At 46.8% G+C, this 22,404-nt stretch overlaps 2 protein-coding genes and 1 long non-coding RNA gene across 5 annotated transcripts in view; 1 reads left to right on the forward strand and 2 right to left on the reverse strand.

Annotated features, from left to right (window-relative positions):
• Positions 1–11,362, forward strand: part of cacna2d4a (calcium channel, voltage-dependent, alpha 2/delta subunit 4a) — a 110,474-nt gene extending 99,112 nt beyond the window's left edge. The window contains exons 34-42 of the mRNA XM_035426459.1: positions 1,046–1,116; positions 1,420–1,495; positions 2,090–2,142; positions 3,332–3,387; positions 4,022–4,042; positions 5,105–5,222; positions 8,436–8,551; positions 8,743–8,825; positions 9,609–11,362. Of these exons, the coding sequence (XP_035282350.1) occupies positions 1,046–1,116; positions 1,420–1,495; positions 2,090–2,142; positions 3,332–3,387; positions 4,022–4,042; positions 5,105–5,222; positions 8,436–8,551; positions 8,743–8,825; positions 9,609–9,704 (690 nt within the window). The 3' untranslated portion in view covers positions 9,705–11,362. The remainder of the gene's footprint in view (positions 1–1,045; positions 1,117–1,419; positions 1,496–2,089; positions 2,143–3,331; positions 3,388–4,021; positions 4,043–5,104; positions 5,223–8,435; positions 8,552–8,742; positions 8,826–9,608) is intronic.
• Positions 144–13,609, reverse strand: LOC118231981. Of its 2 annotated transcripts, XR_004766186.1 has the most exons (5): positions 13,359–13,609; positions 2,862–3,025; positions 2,565–2,648; positions 2,223–2,252; positions 144–221 (listed from the first exon to the last, which is right to left on the reverse strand). It is a non-coding gene; the product is annotated as an uncharacterized LOC118231981 (long non-coding RNA). The 2 variants fall into 2 exon arrangements; XR_004766185.1 differs by lacking the exon at positions 144–221 and having other exon boundaries at positions 2,029–2,252.
• A 2,759-nt stretch (positions 13,610–16,368) lies between these two features.
• Positions 16,369–22,404, reverse strand: part of adipor2 (adiponectin receptor 2) — a 38,362-nt gene continuing 32,326 nt past the window's right edge. For both annotated transcript variants that reach the window (XM_035425904.1, XM_035425903.1), the window contains 2 exons: positions 20,776–20,969; positions 16,369–19,110 (listed from right to left, as the gene is read on the reverse strand). In XM_035425904.1, coding sequence (XP_035281795.1) covers positions 18,982–19,110; positions 20,776–20,969 — 323 coding nt within the window. In that variant the 3' untranslated portion in view covers positions 16,369–18,981. The remainder of the gene's footprint in view (positions 19,111–20,775; positions 20,970–22,404) is intronic.

A 22,404-nucleotide genomic window follows, 5' to 3' on the forward strand; every position in this document is an offset into this window, starting at 1 on the left:
ACGCTTTTTAATATGGTTCAAAGCCTAAATACAGGACTCTGTATGTTGGGATGGGAAGTGTAAGTTCACTACCCACCAAAACATAATGCAACCTCAAGAGTCACCTCCAAGGCTAGCTTAACTGACAAGCCCTGCATAAAGCTCAGCCTATCCCAGGAGATTTTTACCCCCCTTTGTTTCCTGAATTTTCTTTTCTTCCTTCTGGTTCATGGTACAGCCTGCTGAAGAGCAACACAAACAGATTAAAATGTTCATTCATTCCCCTGGCAATTAGTCTACTTAATAAGCAGTCAAGAAGGTATGGCATAATTTCCCTCGCACAGTCACACAGGCACTTTACATCCATTTAATTTCTCCCTAGCATGAGTTTATGTAGGTACAGGGTACATGTTTTATTGTTTATGAATGCATATATTGTTGTACGAGTGTGATTGAGGATGTACTGTATCTATTGTCATCCTGCCTTAATTTTTATAGCTGCTGCAAACTTATTTCCCCCTAGGCGACACGAATGAAGACTCAACTGAACAACACATGCACTCAGTCAGCAAAATTATACAGTAATATTCATAAACATCAATAAAACATCACCACTTAAGAGGATACAGACTAAGGGAAAATCCAAATTACTGCATTATAAGGGACCTAAAAAGAAGAAAGAAAAAAACCATTAAAACTTGAAATTTGCATGTGAGAGAGAGTGAGTGAATGAGGGAGGGAGGGAAAGGTATGCACGTATGTAAGAGAGGGAGAGACGAGACAGAAGGGTGGTATGAGAACAGGGTGGAAGTGTGGTACGTGTGACCCAGCACTCACACAGCAGTGAAGAGAGACAGCAGGTGCGGAAGGAGGACTCTGCGTCTGGCACTCTGCCACTGGCCACGCAATGGAGATGAGGAGGAGAAAAGCTGAGGTCTGGAATCCCAGGGGGCTTGGCAGCAAGAGCCTTTATCAGCCAAGTCAATCACGAGGCTGCAAATTTCATTGTGATGTCATCCCTGGTTCTAGAGCCGTCACATGACCAGCTCTGTCATCCTCTGTGCAGGTCGGGAAGTTCTTGGGGGAACTGGAAGGGGCTGTGATGACACAGCTGCTCAGGATGGGCATGTTCAAAAGGTAAGAGCCAATCCACTGCCTACCAGAAATAGTGCTGTCATTAATAATTCATTTTAATGATGCCTGCGACCCAAATTGACATTTTTTGGCTCTGTCACTGCAAGAACATTTATTGCATCATCTGTCACTGGAGACGCTATGCACCTTAGAAGCCTTGTGTTGTTTATGTTTCCTTCGGGAGCTATTGCACTGTTGAGTATCTGTGTGAATGAAAGTCATAATTCAGTCTGCGTTTGTGTTTCCTTCTGCTTGTGTGTGTGTGTGTGCGTGCGTGCGAACGCATTTTTGTGCGTCTTCCTCCAGGATATCGCTGTACGATTACCAGGCCATGTGCAAGAACCCCCTCCATCATGCCAACAGCGCCCGGCCCCTCCTCAGCGTACGTCTTCAATATCTCACCTCTTCGCTCCCTCAGTCACTGCTGCACCACTCAAAAGCAGCATTACACACCCAATCCAACTGTTGCATGCGTTTGAGTTCCAGCGTTGCAAAGGACGCGTTTCAGCACACTACTTGTGGCGTCTGCAATGTTAGATCCTTAAGCCACAGGCGGGGTGGATGGCAAGGCGCAGAAGTGACATTTCTCAGAGATTTTCGCCATTCGTCCTTGACATTCTGAGGAAACGTGCCGATTGGTCAGTGGGCTCAGAGCCCCCCGATCGACCGCAGTAAATCTCCATCATCCACGCATTTGTATTCACCGAGCAGCACCCAGGTAACTGCCAGGCAAGGCCAGCCTGAGGGCTTTCGAGGGCCCCTGCAGTCCTGCAGAGCCATTCATCCGCCTCAGGCGCCAACACAACTAAAATTCTGATTGGATGACACGGCTATTTTTTTTAAAATGCCCATACATACACTTTCTAGAAATGCCGAAGCCCCCTGAAGGATTGAAGGCGGGGGGGGGGGGGGGGGGGTTAGTGAAAGTTGACCGTCTCTCAGCAACCGAGAATTCTCTCTTCTCTGTTCCCTGCAGCCCTTCTATGGCCTGGCGTCAGCTCTAAAATGGCTCCTGTCTCAGTTCCTGCTGTAAGTATGATTGGACGCCTCTCCTGCCTTAGAGGCCCAGTTTATGGGGGCCTGTTAAAATTTTTTACAGGGGAGCTTACTGTGGACATCCGAGCACAGCTGCACACGAGCTGTTGACACGAAGAGAATAATGGAAAAATAATCAGTTTTTAAAAGTAAGATTGAAAAACACATTGTACAAACAGCAGCCAATCAACAAGGCGGGCAATGCAATTACCAGCAGGGTACACACACTTAGGTGTCCCTGCTATTTAATGGCAAAGCCAGAAGACACCGTTCCACTGTCTGGTACTGAATGCAGCCTGTGCCAGTGTGATTACGGCTAGCAGTCTCCCATAAGGCAGCACAAAGCTGGCTCTAGAGTCTTCCAAGAAGAGAGGGTTTGGGTTGGGGGTAACTGTGTGTGGCTGTCCTCACCGTACCTTCTCTGGTCACTCGAGTGTCTGTGCTAGCCGCACATGAACGTCCTCCCCCAACTGCAGCGACAGCGCGGCCCTGCTGGAGGACTGCAGAGTGAACAGAAGCTGGGCTCAGAATGCACACTCTTGAACGTCCTAAACTGACAGAGGACATTGCGGTGATGGGCTCACAAATGCAATCGGGTAAACAAAAGTGGGAGGAAAAATAAATGTAATTTATTAGTTTAATTGACAGGGACAATTAATATTAATAACCCTTCAGCCTATATTCCAGAGTTAGCGAGGGAGGCTCATTTTCACCTGTAGTCCTGGGGCTGCATGTTTTGGCTGTGGGAGGAGATCGGAGCGCCGGGCGGAAACCCGCAGGGAAAACACGCAAACCCCACACAGAGCGGATCCGGGCCAGCCAGGACTCCAACCCAGAACCTGGCGAAGGCAACCGTGCTGATCAATGCGCCACAGTGCTGCATAAAAATAAATAAAAAAACCAAGGTTAGAATTTGCTCAGAAAAGTAGGCCGGTTTTTTCTGGTTCTGCTCCGTGCTTTTTCACAGCTCAGTTTCACAGTTGTGTCTGGTCCAATAAGCGACACGGCCGCTCCACTTCTGAACCAGAACCCAGTTTCTGCCATCTGCCCTTCCGAATCCAGACTGAGGCTTCTTCCCCAGGGCAGGGGGAAAGCTCTCATCTTGTATGCAGGGCTACTGAAGGGAAGGTTAATCTAGGTTAGCCACCATGCTAATGCTGTTTTCTCTCCCCTTGTCCTCTAGCTTTTTGCTGGAGTTTAATGTGTGCGGGCTGTGGCACTCCGATCACCTTGCAGAAGGTAAGTCGTGTGGCTGCCCCAGCCCAGGGGCTGTGGATTGAGCAGGAAGTGCTCTGCTGCGTTTGTAGATGTGAATTAAGGAGCCCGTTTGTCAGGGTGGCAAAAGTCGGTTATTTATTCATATACTTTATTTAACAGGGACACCACACATTGATCAACACTACAGTATACATCTATATAAATGTGTCAGTTAGCCAATGAGCTCATTTGCATACGTAGCCCCTGAGTAGGTTACAAGTTAAAAAAAACATTCCATACATGACAATGCGCCCACACATCACATCATTAAAATGTCCATTCAATGCCATAAAATATAAGAAGCCACAGGTTTATCAGTGTAACGATAGGGAAATTAGAGAGGAAGAGAAGGATGGATATATAGTGTAGTAAAGCTTCTTGACCTACTCATGTCATTTCACCCATGACTGCTATTACTGACGGTCGGTCTTTCCCATATGCTTTTCCCATCATCATCTTCATCTTCGCATCATCTCCAATCACCTGTCTGTCACGACAAACCACTGCCGCCATGCATCTGCTTCTGTCTTCATGCCCCACCCCTCTTCACTGTGGCCTGTCCTCCAATCGTGTGCTTCACTCCACCCCCTCTCCACTGTGACCCCTCCCATTCAAGCAAAGTCTGTCTTCCATTCAAGTAAGTACCACCCCCAGTCACATGGCTCCTCCATTCCCATCCAAGAGATTCCTTCTGGTTGCCAGGTACTTATTCTATATATGCGTGTGTATGTGTGTGTGTGTGCTCCATGTGTATCAAGCATATCCTGTGTGCGAGTGCAAATATCCAGAATGGCATTTATGATTTGTGTGGAGTAAGTGTGACTGCGTTTATTTGTGCTAAAGGTTATTTGGGTTATTTATGTCCATGGCAAAAACAAGTTATAAATATCTTGGCCCACAGTGTGACCTCATAAAATAAGTCGTCTTCAGAAAGTTTCCCTGCCTTGCCCTAGTGCGGGCCGGAACTTGGCCAGGGTGGCCAGTGCTAATCAGCCAGCGCCACCTACGCTTCCATCTAGGGTCTCAGAACCACAACCGGAGGAGACCAGTGCCTTTTCCAGACAAGCCAAGCGAAGCCATGGCCTAAGATTACAGCCAAACCTGACAGTGATACTGATCCAAGAGAACAGCAGCATCTGTGATCACAATTATCCAAACCTCGACTCTCAGCTTCCTTTTTCTGTCTCTCTCTCTCTTCAGTCATTTGTCTTTATTCATTTCATCTGTTTTTTCTCTTCATTTCCTCTCTCACCCCCAAGCATATATACACACACACACACACACACACACACCCACACACACACACAGTCTTGATGCCACAGGAAACCCCCAGGGGCAGCCAGTGATGAGTGCATCACTAATAGAACAATCTGCATAAACAATAGTCCTGCTTTCCAGTGTGGGCTTATGTAAGACTGTGTGTGTGTGTGCGCGCGCGTGTGTGTGAGTAAGAGAGAGAGAGTATAACGAGTGGGCGGCCTGGAGATTCATAAAAAAAGCAGGGAACTCTCCTTCACATACAGCATAGTATCAGAGGCTGGGAGGAGGGGGCAGAAGAGGACTGTGGGATTTAGCGCTGATGTCATCACCCACACATGCCTGAGCTGTCACTCAGCTGTCCTGACGTGTTCTCACTGTACGCGTGTCCGCGCGCATGCGGCTGATTGGCTGACGGTTCCTGGACGCTCTCTACCCTCAGCTCACAAGCACAAGAAGGTGGAGCTCATGCAGCCCTGTGACACGGAGTACCCCAGCTTCGTCCACGACCCCTCCATCAAGGAGACCAACAGCTACATCCAGTGCGCCCGCTGTCAGAAGTAAGCACCCCCGTTCACACAGTGCCACACACAAATGAGTCTCACCTCGTAGGGTCTCTGATGGTCACCACACCCATGGTGCATCATGGGTATTTATGGATTCTTGTGAGTCGCTTACGGAGTTCACGCTGGGTTTGGTGCACTGTTTTCACACATCAAAACCTTTTTCCTCAACTCCCCAACCTTCCCACATTGCTCAGCCTCCATTTGCTTAAACATGTGGAACAGATCCCTGCAGGGCTCCCGCACTAAAGCGGGAAAGCCTTGATCGTTTTCGGAGGTATTAACTTAATATTGGCTCCAAGCAGCCTCTTAATTTCTAAAGGATTTTCCCTCCAGCACTTAATGGAAGCTTTCTTTTTTTTTACCTTTATTTACCCAGGGTAGGTTCGCAGAGTACGGATGCTCTTTTGCAGCAACGCCCTGCTTCACACTCATACACATTCACACCTGGGAGCTGCCCGGTACAACCACAATCCTCTATTGTTGGCCACTGGCCAGCACCACTGGAGGGAGAGAACATTTTTTAGCCAATTAAATCAGTGTATCATTAGGTGGCAAGTTTTTACGAGAGCCAGATCTGGGATTTTAGCCAGGACACCGGGGAACCCCCTACTCATTGCGATAAGTGTCATGGGATCTTTAATGACCACAGTGAGTCAGGACCTCGGTTTAACGTCTCATCCGAAAGACGGCATTGGGGTTTATTTGACCAGAGGGAAGATTGCCCCCTGCTGGCCCACCAACACCACTTCCAGCAGCAATTCAGTATTCCCTGGTGGTCTCCCATCCAAGTACAAACCAAGCCTACACTCGCTTAGCTTCAGCCAGTCGGCAAGAGCAGAGTGCATGGTGGTATGGCAACAGACCCATAAAGGGGAATGTCTCTCCGCTGAGTAAGAGAACAACACAAACCTGGAGTGCTAGTGCCATCTTGTGGTAGGATAGAGTTAATCAAGGGTACAGATTGCCCTCAACCTGCATGCAATATACAATTGGTGCTCCTGTCACTTGTTTTGTGTGTATGTGTAGGTGTGCGCGTGTGTCTGAATTAAAAATTGTTCCAGTCAAGGCCCTTATAAACACAATTCTAGTAAAGAGACTTTAGTTTCCTCATGTCCTGAAATTCTTACACATTAGGAAATATACACAACTATATACACAAAAGGAAATGTACACAATATTGGGAAAAACAATAGACCCTAAGGACCTGAATTTCTAACTACACAGTTTTACTTGATGCCACTAGGGGGTCAGGATTTCACCAGATTTCAGGATCAGAGGATATGTCTTGGTCTGAAGCTGGTTGTTCAGCCAGGGAGACTGATCACATCTCTACATTATCAGATCCATAAAGTCTATTATCTCGATTCAAACTGAAGGGTTACAGTTAGTTGTTGAGGGCAGTGAATGAATTGTTTCACAATCCTAACTACTTTTGATAAAAATAAGTCATTACCGTGCTTCGCATACAAGCTGATTGCTGTATGGTATATCGCATCAGAGTGTTTAACATTCTGAATCTACTGTAGTTACTTTAAAAACTCATTTTTACCGATTAGCATTTTCTACCAGTACAGTACCTCCTATGTTGAGTATGTTATAAAAATGGACTGGTATGTACTGTACATCTTGCCTGACTTCTTTCAGTGAGATTTCAGCACCTTCTCCTCACATTCCCCCATAGAGGAAATGTGGTAACTGTAAACTGTGTGGAAGACTAAGAGCGAACCATGGGAGGTGCTAAATTCACTTTGGGGAAACTGAACAGAAGCCTCCCTCTGTTGGCCTCGGCTGCCCGTTGACCCAAACCCCAGCTCAGCTCCAAGCATTCCGAGCAGGAACCCCCCCCCCCCCCCAAACTCTCTCTTCTGCTCCCCAGTTCCATGTATCACACGGTTTTCCCCTTTTCCCATTCTTACACCCACGTGGAAAGCTAATGCGCTCCCGTAAAACTGCAAGGGTCCACTGCAGAAAAAATAAAGCAAGGGAGGAAGCAGGTCTTCCTGAGCGTGGGTCTGGCAGAGGGGGTTTTGGTCTCTATGGCGGGGGATGTTACACTCCCATCCCAGCCAGGCCTGACCCAGGAGTCTTCTCTCCACTGGAGTAAACAAACACATTCCTTCTCCCGCTTTCCTCCTCTTCATCCCTCCTTTCTGCTCACATGTGCTTTCCCTCGCTATATTCAGTGCCCTGCGATGGAGGGATGAGATGCCAGGGGGCATCAAATGCTCCCCAGCTGTCGGGTTAAGGAAACACGGGCAGGGTGGCAGACTGGCACCATCCTGCCTCGCCCGCGCCCCCACGGCAGACATAGGGAGGGTGCTTCTGCTCGGTTACAGTTTTCTTAGGCCCCTGATCATGTGACCATATTGATTTGATACATTACATTAATTTGCCAGACACTTTTATCCAAAGTGACGATACCAATGGAAGGACAGTGAGAGGAACCATCCTGTTCCCACTGTCCATCCAGAGCGCTTCCAGGTCTCCAAAACACAAGCACAGGACCACACGGGTCAGAGCGAATAACATCCCGTCTTTAATCCAACAGTGAAGGCCTATATCCTCCAACTACTTAAAACACGACCTTGGCTTAAGTCAAGATGATGACCTTCAGTTCAGTGGAGGGCGTCACAGCACATACAAGCCCACAAGAAAGCTATTCAGCTGACATTTCTGCTAATGCTCAAGCTGACATCAAGCAATACAGGTCAGGCAATATAGGGACAATGCATTCAGCAGCAAAGGGACAGGAAGGTGATCACAATATTAAACTACTCTACTGGGCTTCAATGAACTGAAGCAGTCTATACACAGAGGTTTCAACTGCAGTGTTTGGACACACACAGGAAAATGCCCAGCACACACTAGAGGAGCTAGAATGAGCTTTGACATAACTTTCCATCCTCATTAGCCCACATCAACTCCACTGACCAGCCAATTTAAAGCCACCGTTATCTGAAAGTACCTCTCATACAGCACATTACCAGCTGGCAAATCGGTGTCAATGGGAGAGCCCTGTCTGAGCTGTGGGGCTGCTGTCTGAACTGCAGCTTTTAACTTCTCATCCTGAAAAATGACCTTTTTCTCAGGGTTAAATGCAGCAGTAAGATGTGAAACATGATTGGCAGGAGATAGGGTGCCCAGAATTTGAGAGGGGGGTTGAGAGTGCTTTGTCGCTAAGCATTGTTTGTTTTGTGTGTGTTCCAGGATGTTTGTGTTGCAGCAGATCGCCAACAGCAACCTGATAATGGTGGTGATACAGTCAGACTGCGACTGTTCCCGGAAGTATTCTCCCATTACCCTGGAACCAAAGGAGGTCAAATATATCCTTCCATAGGCCCATGAGCAGAGAGACATTACACAAACACAGTGTTCCTCACCGTTATACTTTTTTCTGTGCGTGTTGTTTTCACACTATCGACCCAAGAGTAAAATGAGAGAAATCTTGGCCGGTGTTGTTGATGTTTTATTACACTGTGACTCACTCTGTCATTAGTCCTTAATCCCTGGGCACATAATGCCTCGGTGAAGTGTGACAGGATGCGGTCGCAGAAGATCCGCAGGAGGCCGGACTCCTGCCACGCCTTCCACCCTGAGGTCAGCCCTCGCCTTCCGCTGATTGGCCGACTCACTGAGTGAATGATTTTTAAACCAATGCATTTTGAAATATTTTCAGGGCCGATTCATACATGGCGAGATCAAATGTAACAATGACACAAAGGGGCTGTCAGGTGGCTAGTCCTATAAAAGTACTGGCTTTCAGTATGGCCCCACAGTCTGGTATCAATTCTGATGATGCCAGTGACAACCATGTTAAAAAGTCTAATATTGATTAATCTCGAATTAGGACTTTATGGGCCAGTTGCACAGACGCAGATTAAGCCTAGTCCTTGACTAAATTCTATTTAGAATGGAGATTCTCCATACAAGAACTCAATTTAGTCAATGACTAAATTTAATCTGTCTGTGAAAATGGCCCTATATATTCTTTGAGGTGTCATTAGCTGATGGCTCTTCCACTCATTCCTGAGCATCAAAGCGGTTTCTTTTAACTGATCAGTTCAAAACTAAACAGACAGTCTGAACAACAGCAAAATAATGTTTGCTGTGTAGCTAAGAAAAATATAACAGGAGAGTTTCATAAACTGGTTGAAAAGACTTGTGGACTGAAGGAGACATATCATCCTCAAATCATGTGTCGTATGGCACGGAGAGAGCCGTGTACCTTTCAGAACGGAACACATTATACTTCAGTGATACATTTTCTGGATGTGGTGGTACATTGTGCTTGAATAAAACCCTAGTGTGTTTTTGTAACACTTTGATGCACTTTAATGTTCATGCACGTTTTAAGTATTCATTTATTGCTCTTTATTGTAGGAAAATGCCAAAGATTGTGGGGGAGCTTCGGAAATTTCCCTGTCTGTGGCCCTATTCCTGGCTTCCCTGGCCACCTCTACGTGGGTCCTGCGATGATGGACAGGCCAAGACTCCACCTCCCTGGAGTCACTGATCTCCTGGCTCCCAAAATGGCTGAACCAGGCACGCGGGCTGCTGAAATGCTACTGTAATCTTTAGTTTTTGAGCCGAGTAGATTGCCAACCAGCACTGTGACTGCTGAGGGACGATACAACAGCTACACACTGGGAAGAGACCATCCCTGGATCTACACCAGTGCACAGAAACAAAAGGGCTTTTCAACAGTGTCTTAAGATGCCATTTTCCTCTCTCTTTTCTTAGCAAAATTCTCTGAGGGAAAATCGGACACATTTTTAAACAATGGAGAAGAGACACGACTACAAATGCTCACCTTTGTGGAGAAGAAAAATAGCGGTCAGTTACTACCGCAAAAATAGATATCCAATTCATGCATGTGTTTCAGTAGCATTAGCCATGGGCATGTGACTTTGTCAAGACATGTTCTACAGAAGCACTGCAGCCAAGACACCGACACAGGTGTCACCAAGGCTGGAAGGTATCTTTGTCTCCAATCGGCTGCATGAATTCTGCCCTCTGCTGGACACTGCATCACAGTGCAGTGCCAATGTCCTGTGATGTCAGAGCATTATTCATTCATTCAGCTTTTTATTTCAGACTCTAAAAAAAAGGTCCATTAGAACTGTGGCCCATGCTGAGCCAGATCAGAATCTCAAAAAGACTTAAAAAAAAAAAATTCTATGCACAGGTGCACACATACACATACAACCACAAGCACACACACACAAGCAAACACAAACGAGACAGGTATTAGCATATCTACATGTTTTGTAAAATGTCAAAATGTCACAAATTGAAAAGAATCCAGTCCTGCTGTTGGTTTGTGGGCAGCTTGCAGGCTCCATGCACTCAACAACTGCAGGAGAGACGGTTCACACACACCTTCAGCCTTAAAGTGGAGATGTGTGGTCCACAATGAAGGTCAGGAGACCAGGTTTGATTCTGTGCGCAAACCCTAAAAGGTGCTCTGCACAGTCTGCATTTTGCAATGGTTATGCAAAGGTTTGTTTCATTTTATTTTGTTGACAAAAGTGTATTATTCATTTATAGGGGTTAAGGGGGGCTACCTCTATTCATTAAGAGTCCCGGGCCTACAGAAATAAGAGGCTCATAATGATATAGGGTAGGCCCCTAATCGATAGACCCTCAGGTTTGTTTTAGGGCACAGATGTCTAACTCCAGTCCTGGAGGGCCGCAGTGTCCGCTAGTTTTTGGGGAGTTCTCGACACAAGTGTTTCATTCAAATCATTGATTGGCTAAGGCATCCACACGCCTTGTTCTCAAAGCCTTAATTGGCAGCTGACTGAAAGGAAAACACAAAAACCCGCAGACACTGCAGCCCCCTTGGGATGCAGTTTGACACCCCTGTTTTAGGGCGTCGGGTAACGAGAATGTGTAGTTGGTCCCAGCTGTTTTAGGACCATGTTTGTCACTTTCAAAAGGGGTAGATTTAGGGGAAAAACAGTATTGGAACGCGTTCCTCTGAAAATTACACTGTATAATGAAAATGGTGGAGAGGCACACTGCATGGGAAATGACAAAAGCCGTGAAAAAATTAGATGAGCAACCTGTATTATTACATCATAGGCTTACGCTCCAAACTGAAGTCCAATAAATAAAGACTAATGCAACTAGCACTCGGCACCACAGTGCACAAAATGTCATACCAAGCTCCACATAACAACAGTAGAGACAAACAACACCAAATACTGTTTCACCAAATACTGACAAGCTAGGCCATTTCTCTTTTCATCTTAAGCTCACATTAGCCATGCTTACGGGTACAGACGAGTGGTACAGTACTGAGCTCGGTCAGTGAGTGTGAAAGTGAAGAACTTGATGGGTTTGAACTGTAGACAGCTGTGCTGTGGGACTAGGGGGGCGAGAGGGGGTGGGGGGACAAGCCCGGAGGCTCGGCCTGTTCTCTCTGGCTGAGGTGGGTATATTCACACCCAGCAGGCTGTAGCACCCTGAACCACATACCAGTATCTTGCAAAAACACACCATTTTTTTAGGGGTATTTACACAATCCTGAATTTTTTTTAAAGGTAAAGAGACTGCATAAGTACATGAAAAGTGAAGGGTGCTTTAGGAATTATTTAAATACAAATGTAAATAAATGTTAAATAAATTACAATAAAATGGGTAAAAGGAGCTGCAATCTATTTGTTGCTAATGTGACATTAAAATGTCTACAGTGGGTATTCATTAAGATGACATTTGCAAAGTTAGCTGATAGTTATATATTATTACTGACTTTCAGATGGAACTGAGCTCACCAGTGCAGAACATGTTATACACAATGCTTAAAACACTTAGTGGATAATGGAAACAGAAAAAGTGAAAACCAACTGAAGAACATGATGAGTGTATGTGCAGTCTAGAACAATGTATTACTATTATTTTCTACTGGTTTATTTAACATCCGTCTTATTGTTAGTTGTTTCAGTGTGCTGTAATGAAAACAGAATTGTTTTTCAGTTAGCACAGAATGTATCCGCAGCATTTCCAAGCATTGTGGTTTGCTTGTCAAGCACACACGTGACTCCCTTTTCACAGGCCGTGATTCTCGCTAGCAGAGTTAGGTAAGCAATGCCTAAAAATACCTCTAACTGCTCTCCAGTAGGCCTGATGCTAACACGGGGTGTACATGTGATATTACCCTGGGTTTCCAGCAGTGGATGGTGAACCGTCTGGATCTCCTAACTAATGTTGTAATGCAACAATAGGGTAATTAGCACAGTGCATGCAGCGAGAAAATACTGAGAAAATAATATTGATCTCTACGTTCAGTACATGTACAAAAACAGAAATGTACAGTAATGTACAGAAATGCACATTACAGGAACACTTAGAAATTACGAAATAACAGCTATTTCTTTTTTATATATGACTTCAACCAATAATACTTCAGGAACATTGTCACAAATAAGAAAGATTTGCAAAACGATCTGTGGAATTACCCGCCTTAACTAAAAACATTCAATCTTGTTCACTAAAAGTCAATGCCATGGATATTAATAACGAAAACCTGTCTTGACTTCTTCTAAGCTCCTAAAACACAAAATGTACATTAAGGTAGGAGCCGTTCGAGCATTAATTAGCTGAAACAATGACAGTGTAATAAAAAAAAAACACTGACAGTGCATAATGAATTATCTGGATAATACGACCACCTTTGATCGGATAGCATTGTAGCAGGTTAAGCAACAGCTTGTAGCCACCTAACATTAACTAGCTAGCAGGGTGGGTAGGCCTTACACAAACCCAGAAGGAAGGGGGAAATAGCACCTTCAGAAACACGCATTTGTAAAGGGCGCATTGCATATTTATTGCACTAAACATACATTCAGCAGCAACAACACATTAAATGTCTCAACTACAACGTTGAAATGTCCGGAATCGAGACCCCCGGTCTAGAAAATGTTGCTAATTAACCTCAAGTGCTTGTGGTTGGGCCCACATGTTGACGCACATTAGCCTTTACAAAAATTAACTTAATTTCTCAAGGTAAAACATTTGCTAATTGAAATGCACAATAAAGCAGAAATGTTCTCAACGTAAACCCCACGATTTATACTTTACATCCTGATAACACGAGTGTTTTGCTTCAGAATGAATGCACGTACTCACATGGGCCAGGGTCCCAGCACAAATGAACCACACCAGTCGTGAATGAAGGAGCATAAGATGATGCCCAGCGGCAGGTATTCGCATCTCTTTGGTTAGGCCAGGGGCCTCTGAACAAGCGATCTACTTCCAGGTGTTGTAGCCGATGGTTGTACAACTTGTAGCTAGCCACTTCCGGGAACGGAAAAAAAAACAGCGTCCGGAGACATATTGTAATTACAAAGTCCGGATTAAGACGTATTTTACAATATCTAGCTACTCCTTTCTGTCTTCAGACGTTGGTACACTTTTGCAAGACATTATTTTAAATACTAGTAGTATTAGTAGTAGCAGTAGCGTTGTGGTAACAGCAGCAGCAGTATTAGTAGTAACTAAAAAAAAAAAAAAACTGAAGGATTGCATTTGTAATGTCACCTTCATGCATCACACAGGGGGCATCCACCTGGGTAACAGGTGCACATTTCCACCACTTATCTGAAAATGTTTGGAGCTGGAGACCTGCCACATGCTCACTGTTTGGGAAACTTGCCAGGATCCTGGCTCAGCCAGAAACGCAGTCAGAACAATGAAGAATACACAAGTTCTCCAACTTAATCTCTTCATAGACTAGGGGCTCAGCACCTCTGCCCTGATTCAGAGGATTAAGTTGCAGAGTGTAATCAATTCCCAGAACACTCCAGATAGATATACCATGACACAGTGAAGCCTTAGTCAGTGTCCTACAGTCTGACATTACATGACTGGGAAGAAGCAGAAATGAGTTCTTAGGGGGGAGAGGTGGGAGGGGAAAAGGATCATGCTTGGAGCAGTCAAAGGGCATCGCCCCCTGAGTCTTCCTTGAGAACCCAGCTGTCAGTAGGTATTCTCAGGCAGGCCAGGGTGTCCCTGCAGCATTCAAAGTGGATGCGGAAAGGGCCAAAGTGGCCGTTCATTGGCTGTTCTCCTAGTCCGTGTCAGCCAGGCTCAGTGCGGTCCTTTCCCCAGATGCTGCCATTGGCCCACCTGGTTTTTATGTTCCATGTCAAGCCACAGCCAGAGGGAGGTCAGCGGACAAAAATGACTCTGGCAGTAATGTTGTACAGGAAGAGGAAATGGCCCAGCCTTCTAGCTCAACATTATTTTAACCTGCAATGTTCCACCCACTCACAAAATGCAGGCTCAAGTGCACAATGGCATATTTGAATGGCTGTTATTCATGACACTAATTCACTTGAATATCACAAAATATATATTTAGACAGCCTTGTTTAGTGTGGTTAAATGCCAAATGCCAAACCTTGAAGCAGTACCAACAGCACCCTCTAGAGAGCACACTGATTAGTGCAACAGTAGGTGTGCACTACACTGCCAACCAGCAGAGGCTCGTCATGAGATTCAAAGCAATCTATTGTTGAGAACCGACTGCAAAGTGAGTCATTTTATATAAGGATAATCCATTGGGATCTTTATGTGTTTCACATTAAAAATTCACTTGTACTTGAACTTCTATAAATAAAGGTGTAGGGTATGCGTTTTCCTTCAGACTGTCATAATATATGAGATGAGGAACCTGCAGTAAGCGACCACAAATATTTTCAACATTTTTACAAAAGGTCCACAATGAGAGAGAAGAAATTTGATGGCAGATCCTTAGTGTGTAAGAACTGAATGAGTGATTATGGGCATCCATCAAACAAAATTTCTCAATCAATCAATCTTCTGACTAAAGGCACAGGTCCCAGTGGGCCCGTGTCTCTGTGAGTAAGATGGATGGGGTCTGAATGGTCTCGTTAGACAGAGTGGGGAGAAAGGCAGGCTTTGTCCCAGGAGCTGGTAAACAGAAAAGGGTGTACGGGTTCACCCCTCAGCAAGCCTGGACAGCTCCTGGAGAGAAGGGAGGAACAGGGACCTGTTTTCACTGTCCTAAAGCACTGTTCTTCTTCTCTGATTTTATTAAGCCGTCCGATGATGATACACGACCACCACATACACACACAATTAACACATCTCCACACACTGCATGATTATAACCATTTAAAGCCAACCAGTACATTAAGCAAATATAGTCTGAACACCTACAAATTAATCTCATAAAATGTTCTGCAAAATGCACAATGCTAAAATCTCATTGTAAGAACCAACCTGGAACTTTCCTGGATAAAACAGTGCTTAATTAATGTGCATATCTCTAGTAAATCTCTAGAAATATTGGATTAAGGGTGCTGCCAGGCTGCTCTGGTTCCTTTGGGAGCCAGATCCACCAGTGGGCTGCTGCCATCATCCTGACTGAGTCTGCCAGCCATTTTGACCTGTCGCGCAGTGACAGCTCAGTCGTATGCCGACTTTATTTTTATTCTGCGGAGTCAGAAAACAGGGTCCGTGGGGGGTAAAACACTTTTCAGGTATCATGAAGGTGGGCTCCCCCCCCCCCTTCCTCTCCATGACAAAATGCAGGGCTCTACGCTAACATTTTTTGCTATTTAACATGTGGTCCAAAGTTAGGAGCGCATTAATGCATCCCAGTTAGTATTTGTGCTCTTAAATTATTTTTCCAGTTAACACACATCAATTTTCAGAAGGAAATGCTCCTAAAAAAGCGGGCCCTGAAATGGGATGCAGAATTATTGGGAGGGAAGAAGGGCGTGTCTTTAGCCTGTCTGCCCGTCCAATCAGCTGCTGTGGGAGCCCAAGGCCTGAAGCACTGATGCTCACTCTGCAGTCACTCACAGGAACAGAAAAGGTGTGATAACAGAAAAAATCAAACAAATGCACCACATATGGTTGTAAAAATTCAGTGTGATGCTGTATTAACATGGTGACACATCAAAATAAAGGCTTTTCCCAAATATAGTGCATTACCACAATCGGTCATAGAGTGGCAGCAGAGGCAAGAAGAAATGAGGAACCACTGGTTTGAACTGGCCTTCCAAAGTCCAGCACCTTCTTCCTGAACTTCTCGATTCCAGCACTCCGGTTCATAGTCATACTTCAGGCTCCCGCATACTCACACACAAATAAAACGACTGCACAATATTTTTTGATTCAAAAAACTTTTTATTAGAACAATACAGCAGATATAAAGATCCTAATCGCAATCACACACCCTTTCAGAACTATACGTGTGCTTTCACAACAAACGTTATGCACTCCGCAAAAAGAAAAAAATATATATTTAAAAAAAACAGCAGTTTGTTTTCTTTAAATGCTTCTGTTATCTTAAATTTCACAATGAAACAAGGCCTCAACTTTGGAAGATGGAAAGTAGAATGCAAAGCACCCCTAATCAGGAAACACAAGGACAAACGAGAGAAAAGAAAGAGGAGAACATGAAGATAACACTGCCCCCTACAGGCGGCCTACCACAACGGCCTGCCTGGATTCCACAGGGTTTCTCACCCTCAATGTTCGACAACCAGAAATGTCCCGTTATTTTATTTTTTTAAAGGTGAAAAACGAATCCCACGGTAGCTGGTTTCAAGTGAAAGCTGTTTGCATTGCCTGACCGAACCCCCCTACCTATAATTCACTTGAAAGGCCCCTGCTCAGCCGGTCACCAGATGAAACCCTCTCTGTATTTTCTTTGTGGAGGACAATGTGGAGTTCTGACCTGGGATTAAGAGTCATGACTACATCTTTAAAAGACACTAAAGCTGAAATGTTATCCCAAGCATTCTGGAGTGGAGGTCACAACCTGCACGTGTTAAGCAGATGAAAACCACACACTTTGTATGTGTGTGAGGGAGAACGCAATCAGACATGAAATGGGAACATGTAGAGAGAGAGCTCGTCTGAGGCGTGTGCAGGTGTGTGCCACAACCCTGTGCAGGGCGAACACGCCTTTACACCCTCCGGCCTGTCTTTCAACTGCTCCTTCCAGAATTATACAATTCCTTTATCTGCTCCCATCCTAATACTTCTCAATGGAAACTGATGATAGTAATGAAAATGTATTAATGTTTTTAATAAACAAGCTTGCATGCGCTTCTTTGTTCTGCATGTTAGCTTCAGCCCGTGTCCCCAGCAAGCGGCCTAGCGGCATAACCCAGGTCTGGCCACGCCCCCAAGGTCCTGGGTCCGAGGGGGAGGAATGAAGTCGTGCGTGTGATGCGGTGGTAGGTGACAGTTGGTGTGCGGGAGATAATGAATATGGAAAAGACAGAGAGGCCTGTGTGTGTGGCACACACTCAGAGATTAATGGTAGAGCCCTGTGGTTACAGGTATGAGGAGGAGGAGGACCGTGCGCTGCTGTCTGCGCAGATACACCGTGGGCTCTGGGGCCTGTCTCTACTTCCACACCACCACTCTCCCCGCGATGTCTCACATCCTCCACTTACGTTCTGAGAGGGCTGGGTGGTCGCTCGGTAACCAAAGGGGGGGCGGTGGGCTCTAAACTCTGAATTCCTGGAACTCAGCGGATCCGCCTGGGAGCTGCGTGGGCTCCCTGCCGAAACGCAGGCGGCCCCATGTTTGGGTGGGGCAGAGGGCGAGGTCACAGCATATCTTCACTCATAGATCAGATTCCTTTCTGCAGGGCCACTTCCAGACAAGCACCTCATTCCAGTAAAAAAAAAAAAATTATAATTTGTGTACCCCATAATTTATTTCAGCCAGAGCTTGACTCCAGATTAATGTGGAGAAGAGATAGCAGAGATAAGAGAGAGAGGAGAGGGGAATAGCTAGAGAAAGCCCATCACACTACATACGGAGTCCGGTAAATGAGTATAAAGTGGAAAGGGTAATAAGAGAGCTCTCTCGTTAATTACACCCTGCTTCACAGGAGAATTGACCCTAATGTGGCTCCGCCCCTTTTACATCATAATGTACTTAACAGAACAGCTGCTAGAACAAGGTGTCCATTTTACCACTGGTGGCCAACTTCCCCCATTTCCACATACAGCTGACCCTGGGGGCGGGACTGTGCTCTACCTTGTCCGGGACTCAACGGACCAATCGCGGGCCACCGTTAGCCCCGACAGTAGTCTGGCCCAGCCCCCCTCCCCACCAGATGTCTAACCTCATTGTGCAAGTAAACTTTGACAGTGCGTGTGGCATTTCCAGCAAACTCTTCCCTCCTAAAAAATGACTGGTTTTGCATTTGTTTTTGCCTTTTAAACCTTTTTTTCTTATAATCTTTAATTCATTTAAATTTCTCATTTTCTTCTTATAGCTTAAACATTTTTTTTGGTTGATTTTGTTACTTTTATATATATAATACAAATCTATATAACCCAAAGTTAGAAATCTTATGTACATGAAAAATCTGTTTAAAAGCACCCCCCGCACTTATGGAAGAGAAAAAGAAACTCTTCACACACACATTTTTTTGTCGCATGAAAGCATTTTAGACCCACTCTCAACAAAACCTACATTTTGTGTGTCTCGGTATTTTTAAGAATATTGACAATTGGCTTTGCGACTATATAATTTATTAGTTATCTACAAATATGTCTTTCTGAATCTTAATTTCTCCCATTGGTGCAGTTTATTACAGAGAAAAGCCAAGACTTAGGTAGTTTTCAAAAAGAAAAGAAACCTTGTCCTTGACTTCGTCCTCTTATGTTCATCCTGGTGGACCAAAAAGACGTGTTTTGCTCGCTGCTCTGCTGGCTCCCCCTGGTGGCACGTGTCGGTACCACGGCCGCGCGCGCTCACAGGGCACCATCCTCGGCGCAGCCCCCGCCAGCCGTGTAGCGGAACTCCTGCAGGTTGGAGACGCCGTGGAAGTGGACGAAGGCTCCCGCCACGACCAGGATGTGGAACAGCTGGTGAGAGTGGAACTGTGAAAGGAGGAGGTTCGCACAGGTCAGTCAGTCCGTCCGTTCTCTCCATTTATCTTCACTACCAGTGATAAAGATTAGCAGTTTGACATCCCTCCCTGCATACGTGTGTGTGTGTGTGTGTGTGCGCACACGTGTGCATGTGCGCGCATGTGTGTTTAACATTAACACTGGAAGGAAATGGCCTAGTCCAGATGTGCCATCAGGAGTGCAATGCTTGGAGCATTCCACAGAGAACATTCCAGAACAGCCAACATCAAACATCACATTCTGAGAAGAACGATCAGGCGAAGAGGCATTCTGCCTTTACACACACACACATACACACACACACAGGCCTGCATACCTCACACGCAACACTGACTTTGGGTTAGGTCCGAAATGTACTCTTTTTTTTTTTTTTGGTTCCTTGAGCTTTTGTCCTTGGCTAACTGTGGGGACGTAACGCTCACTGTTCTCCTCCACACTTCCGCACATCAATTTCCAGCGGACGTTTTTATAGGGGCTGGACGTCCTCCAGGAGATAACGTGAATTTGAAGAAAGACAAAAACCCTGCACTTTCAATTAAGAGGCGCTCGTGTTGGACATCGGAGCTGGCGTCAGGAGACCGCGTCGCGGTGGCGGAGCTTAAAAACAGCGGCGAGAGAAAAGGAGGCTACTGAAACATGACTTATTCATGGCAAGCATCTACACAACCTGGGCTCTCTCCCCCGTGCCCCCCCACCCCTTTCCCTCTGCGGGACGTCTCACAGAAATAGCCCCCACCAGCTGAGGAAATAGAGGGGGTTTGGAAGACGGCGGCGGGGCTGAATGAAGCTCCAGGGCTGCCCTGGTTTGAGTGCTGGGGCTGTGCTTGATGGACGGGAGGGAGAACGGCTCGGCACACAGGAGGGGGTCGCTCCTGAAAGGGGAGGGGGCGTGTCCCGGAGCCAGTGGGTCTGTTCTCCCCGTGCTTACAGGGGTGAAGCCAGCGACCCCGAAACGCCCAGCACTCTGCCTGACACACACACACGCGCACACACACACACGCGCGCACGCACACGCGCACACACACACACGCGCGCACGCACACACACACACACACGCGCGCGCACACACACACACACACACACACGCGCACACACACACACACAAGCGTGCACGCACACACGCGCGCGCACACGCACACACACACACACACACGCACGCGCGCACACACACACACACACACGCGCACACACACACACAAGCGTGCACGCACACACACGCACGCACACGCACGCATGCACAAATGTACACACACACACGCACACACCACATGACTGCTGACCAGGCTCACACAAACACACACCCATCTGGGTTCACTCAGCTGAACCCAGAAATAGCCAGAGGCCCCTCTGTTCAGCAGCACAGTGGCTGCTGTGTTCTGAGGGCTGGGGAGGGCGGGGACAGATGGAGCTCCGCCCCATCATCTGTGTGTGTGTCTGTGTGTGTGAGTGTGAGTGTGTGTGTGTGTGTGTGTGTGTGGGAGGGAGAGTGTGTGGGAGGGAGAGTGTGTGCATGCGCATGAGTTTCACTGCAGACGCTCTGTCCCAGCTCCTCACTGGCAGAGGAGAGGGAAGGTGACGGGGGAGGGAGGGGTGTGTGGGGGGGGCGGGGGGAGGTGTCGGGGGTGTCACACATACCCAAATGTCACACTTTCCAGGGAAGAACCTCTCCGGGATGCGGGCGGCATACAGACAGGCTCCGGTGATGTAGAGTGTGGCCATGAGGAGGAGCCAGCCCAACTGGCCCATGGTGGTGGCCCGTAAAAACCCCTCGGTGATGACAAAGTGCAGCGAGGGGACCACTCCACTCAGGCCCAGACCCACAAACACACCTGAGAGACAGAGAGGACACAGCTCACACACTGCGCCCGCCTACAGGCACACAACCTGCGTCCTACAGACAGCCTGCATCCTACACACAACCTGCGTCCTACAGACAGCCTGCATCCTGCATATAACCTAGAGACTACACACAACCTGCATCCTACACATAACCTGCGTCCTACAGACAACCTGCATCCTACAGACAACCTGCATCCTACATATAACCAACAAACTACACACAACCTGCAAATAACATACAAACTGCAACCTATATAGCCTACAAACTACACATAACTTACAACCTACACATAACCTACATACAACCTGCGTTCTACACATAATTTACAACCTACACATAACCTGAATTCTGCATTCAAAACTGCATACATCACACAATCTACAAACAAGCTGCAACATATACACTACCTACATACAAACTACACCCAAACGAGACTGCACAAACATACCTGAGACAGACAGAGGACTTAAAACCCACACACTGCCTTCCTCACACCGCGACACGGACACTGTGTGGGGACCCATTCAATACCGGTGAGTTCAATACTCAAACTAATATACACACCTCTCTCCAAACAGATAGGGAGAGAAGAGAGGGATCAGAGAGGGGAGAGAGAAAGATAGAGGACAGAGGGAGAGATAGACAGCGATAAGAGATAAAAGAGGGAGTGAGAGAGGAGAGGGGGAGACAGAAGAGAGACGAGAAAAATGCAGAGCATGAGAGATGAGAGATACAGAAAGAGAGGAGAGAGCGATGCAGAGAGAGAGAGGGATCAGAGAGGGGAGAGAAAGATAGAGGACAGAGGGAAAGATAGATAGAGATAAGAGATAAAAGAGGGAGTGAGAGAGGAGGGGGGAGACAGAGGAGAGAGATGAGAGAAAAATACAGGGCAAGAGAGATGAGAGATACAGAGAGAGAGAGGGAGAGAGGAGAGAAAGACAGAGGGAGAGAGAGAGAGAGATAGACCCAGAGAGGACTCTCGGCCCGACCTGGGTGCTCCTCGTTGCCCCCCCCAGCCTTAATGGGCCGTTAGAGAGCAGGATCCAGGGCCCGGGGAGGGGGCTGTAACAGCCCCATAAATGTCAGCAGGAACTGGCGGGGATTATCTAAATGGCCCTCCATAAAAGAGGGCTATGAATTGATAAAGCCAGGTAGTTTGTCTCGGGCCAATTAAGGGGCGGGAGGAGCGCCGCAGCCGAGCGTGGGCTTCCACATGAAGGAGAGGGGCGGGGCCTCGCTCACCGCCCCCCCCCACCCGCCCTGCATTATTTACAGCCCCAGCAGGGGGCCCCCGCCTGTCTGCTGTCTGGTGACTCAGCAGGGGAGAGAGGAAGGGGGAGGGGGTCCTGAGGGGAACTGTGTGGCTCGGCTAATGAGAACTCAGGGCTCCCACAAATATTAACCCCCCCAGGGCCCCCCCATGG

The sequence above is a fragment of the Anguilla anguilla genome, chromosome 7 (assembly GCF_013347855.1).
Source record: "Anguilla anguilla isolate fAngAng1 chromosome 7, fAngAng1.pri, whole genome shotgun sequence".
NCBI classification, from domain to species: Eukaryota; Metazoa; Chordata; class Actinopteri; order Anguilliformes; family Anguillidae; genus Anguilla; species Anguilla anguilla.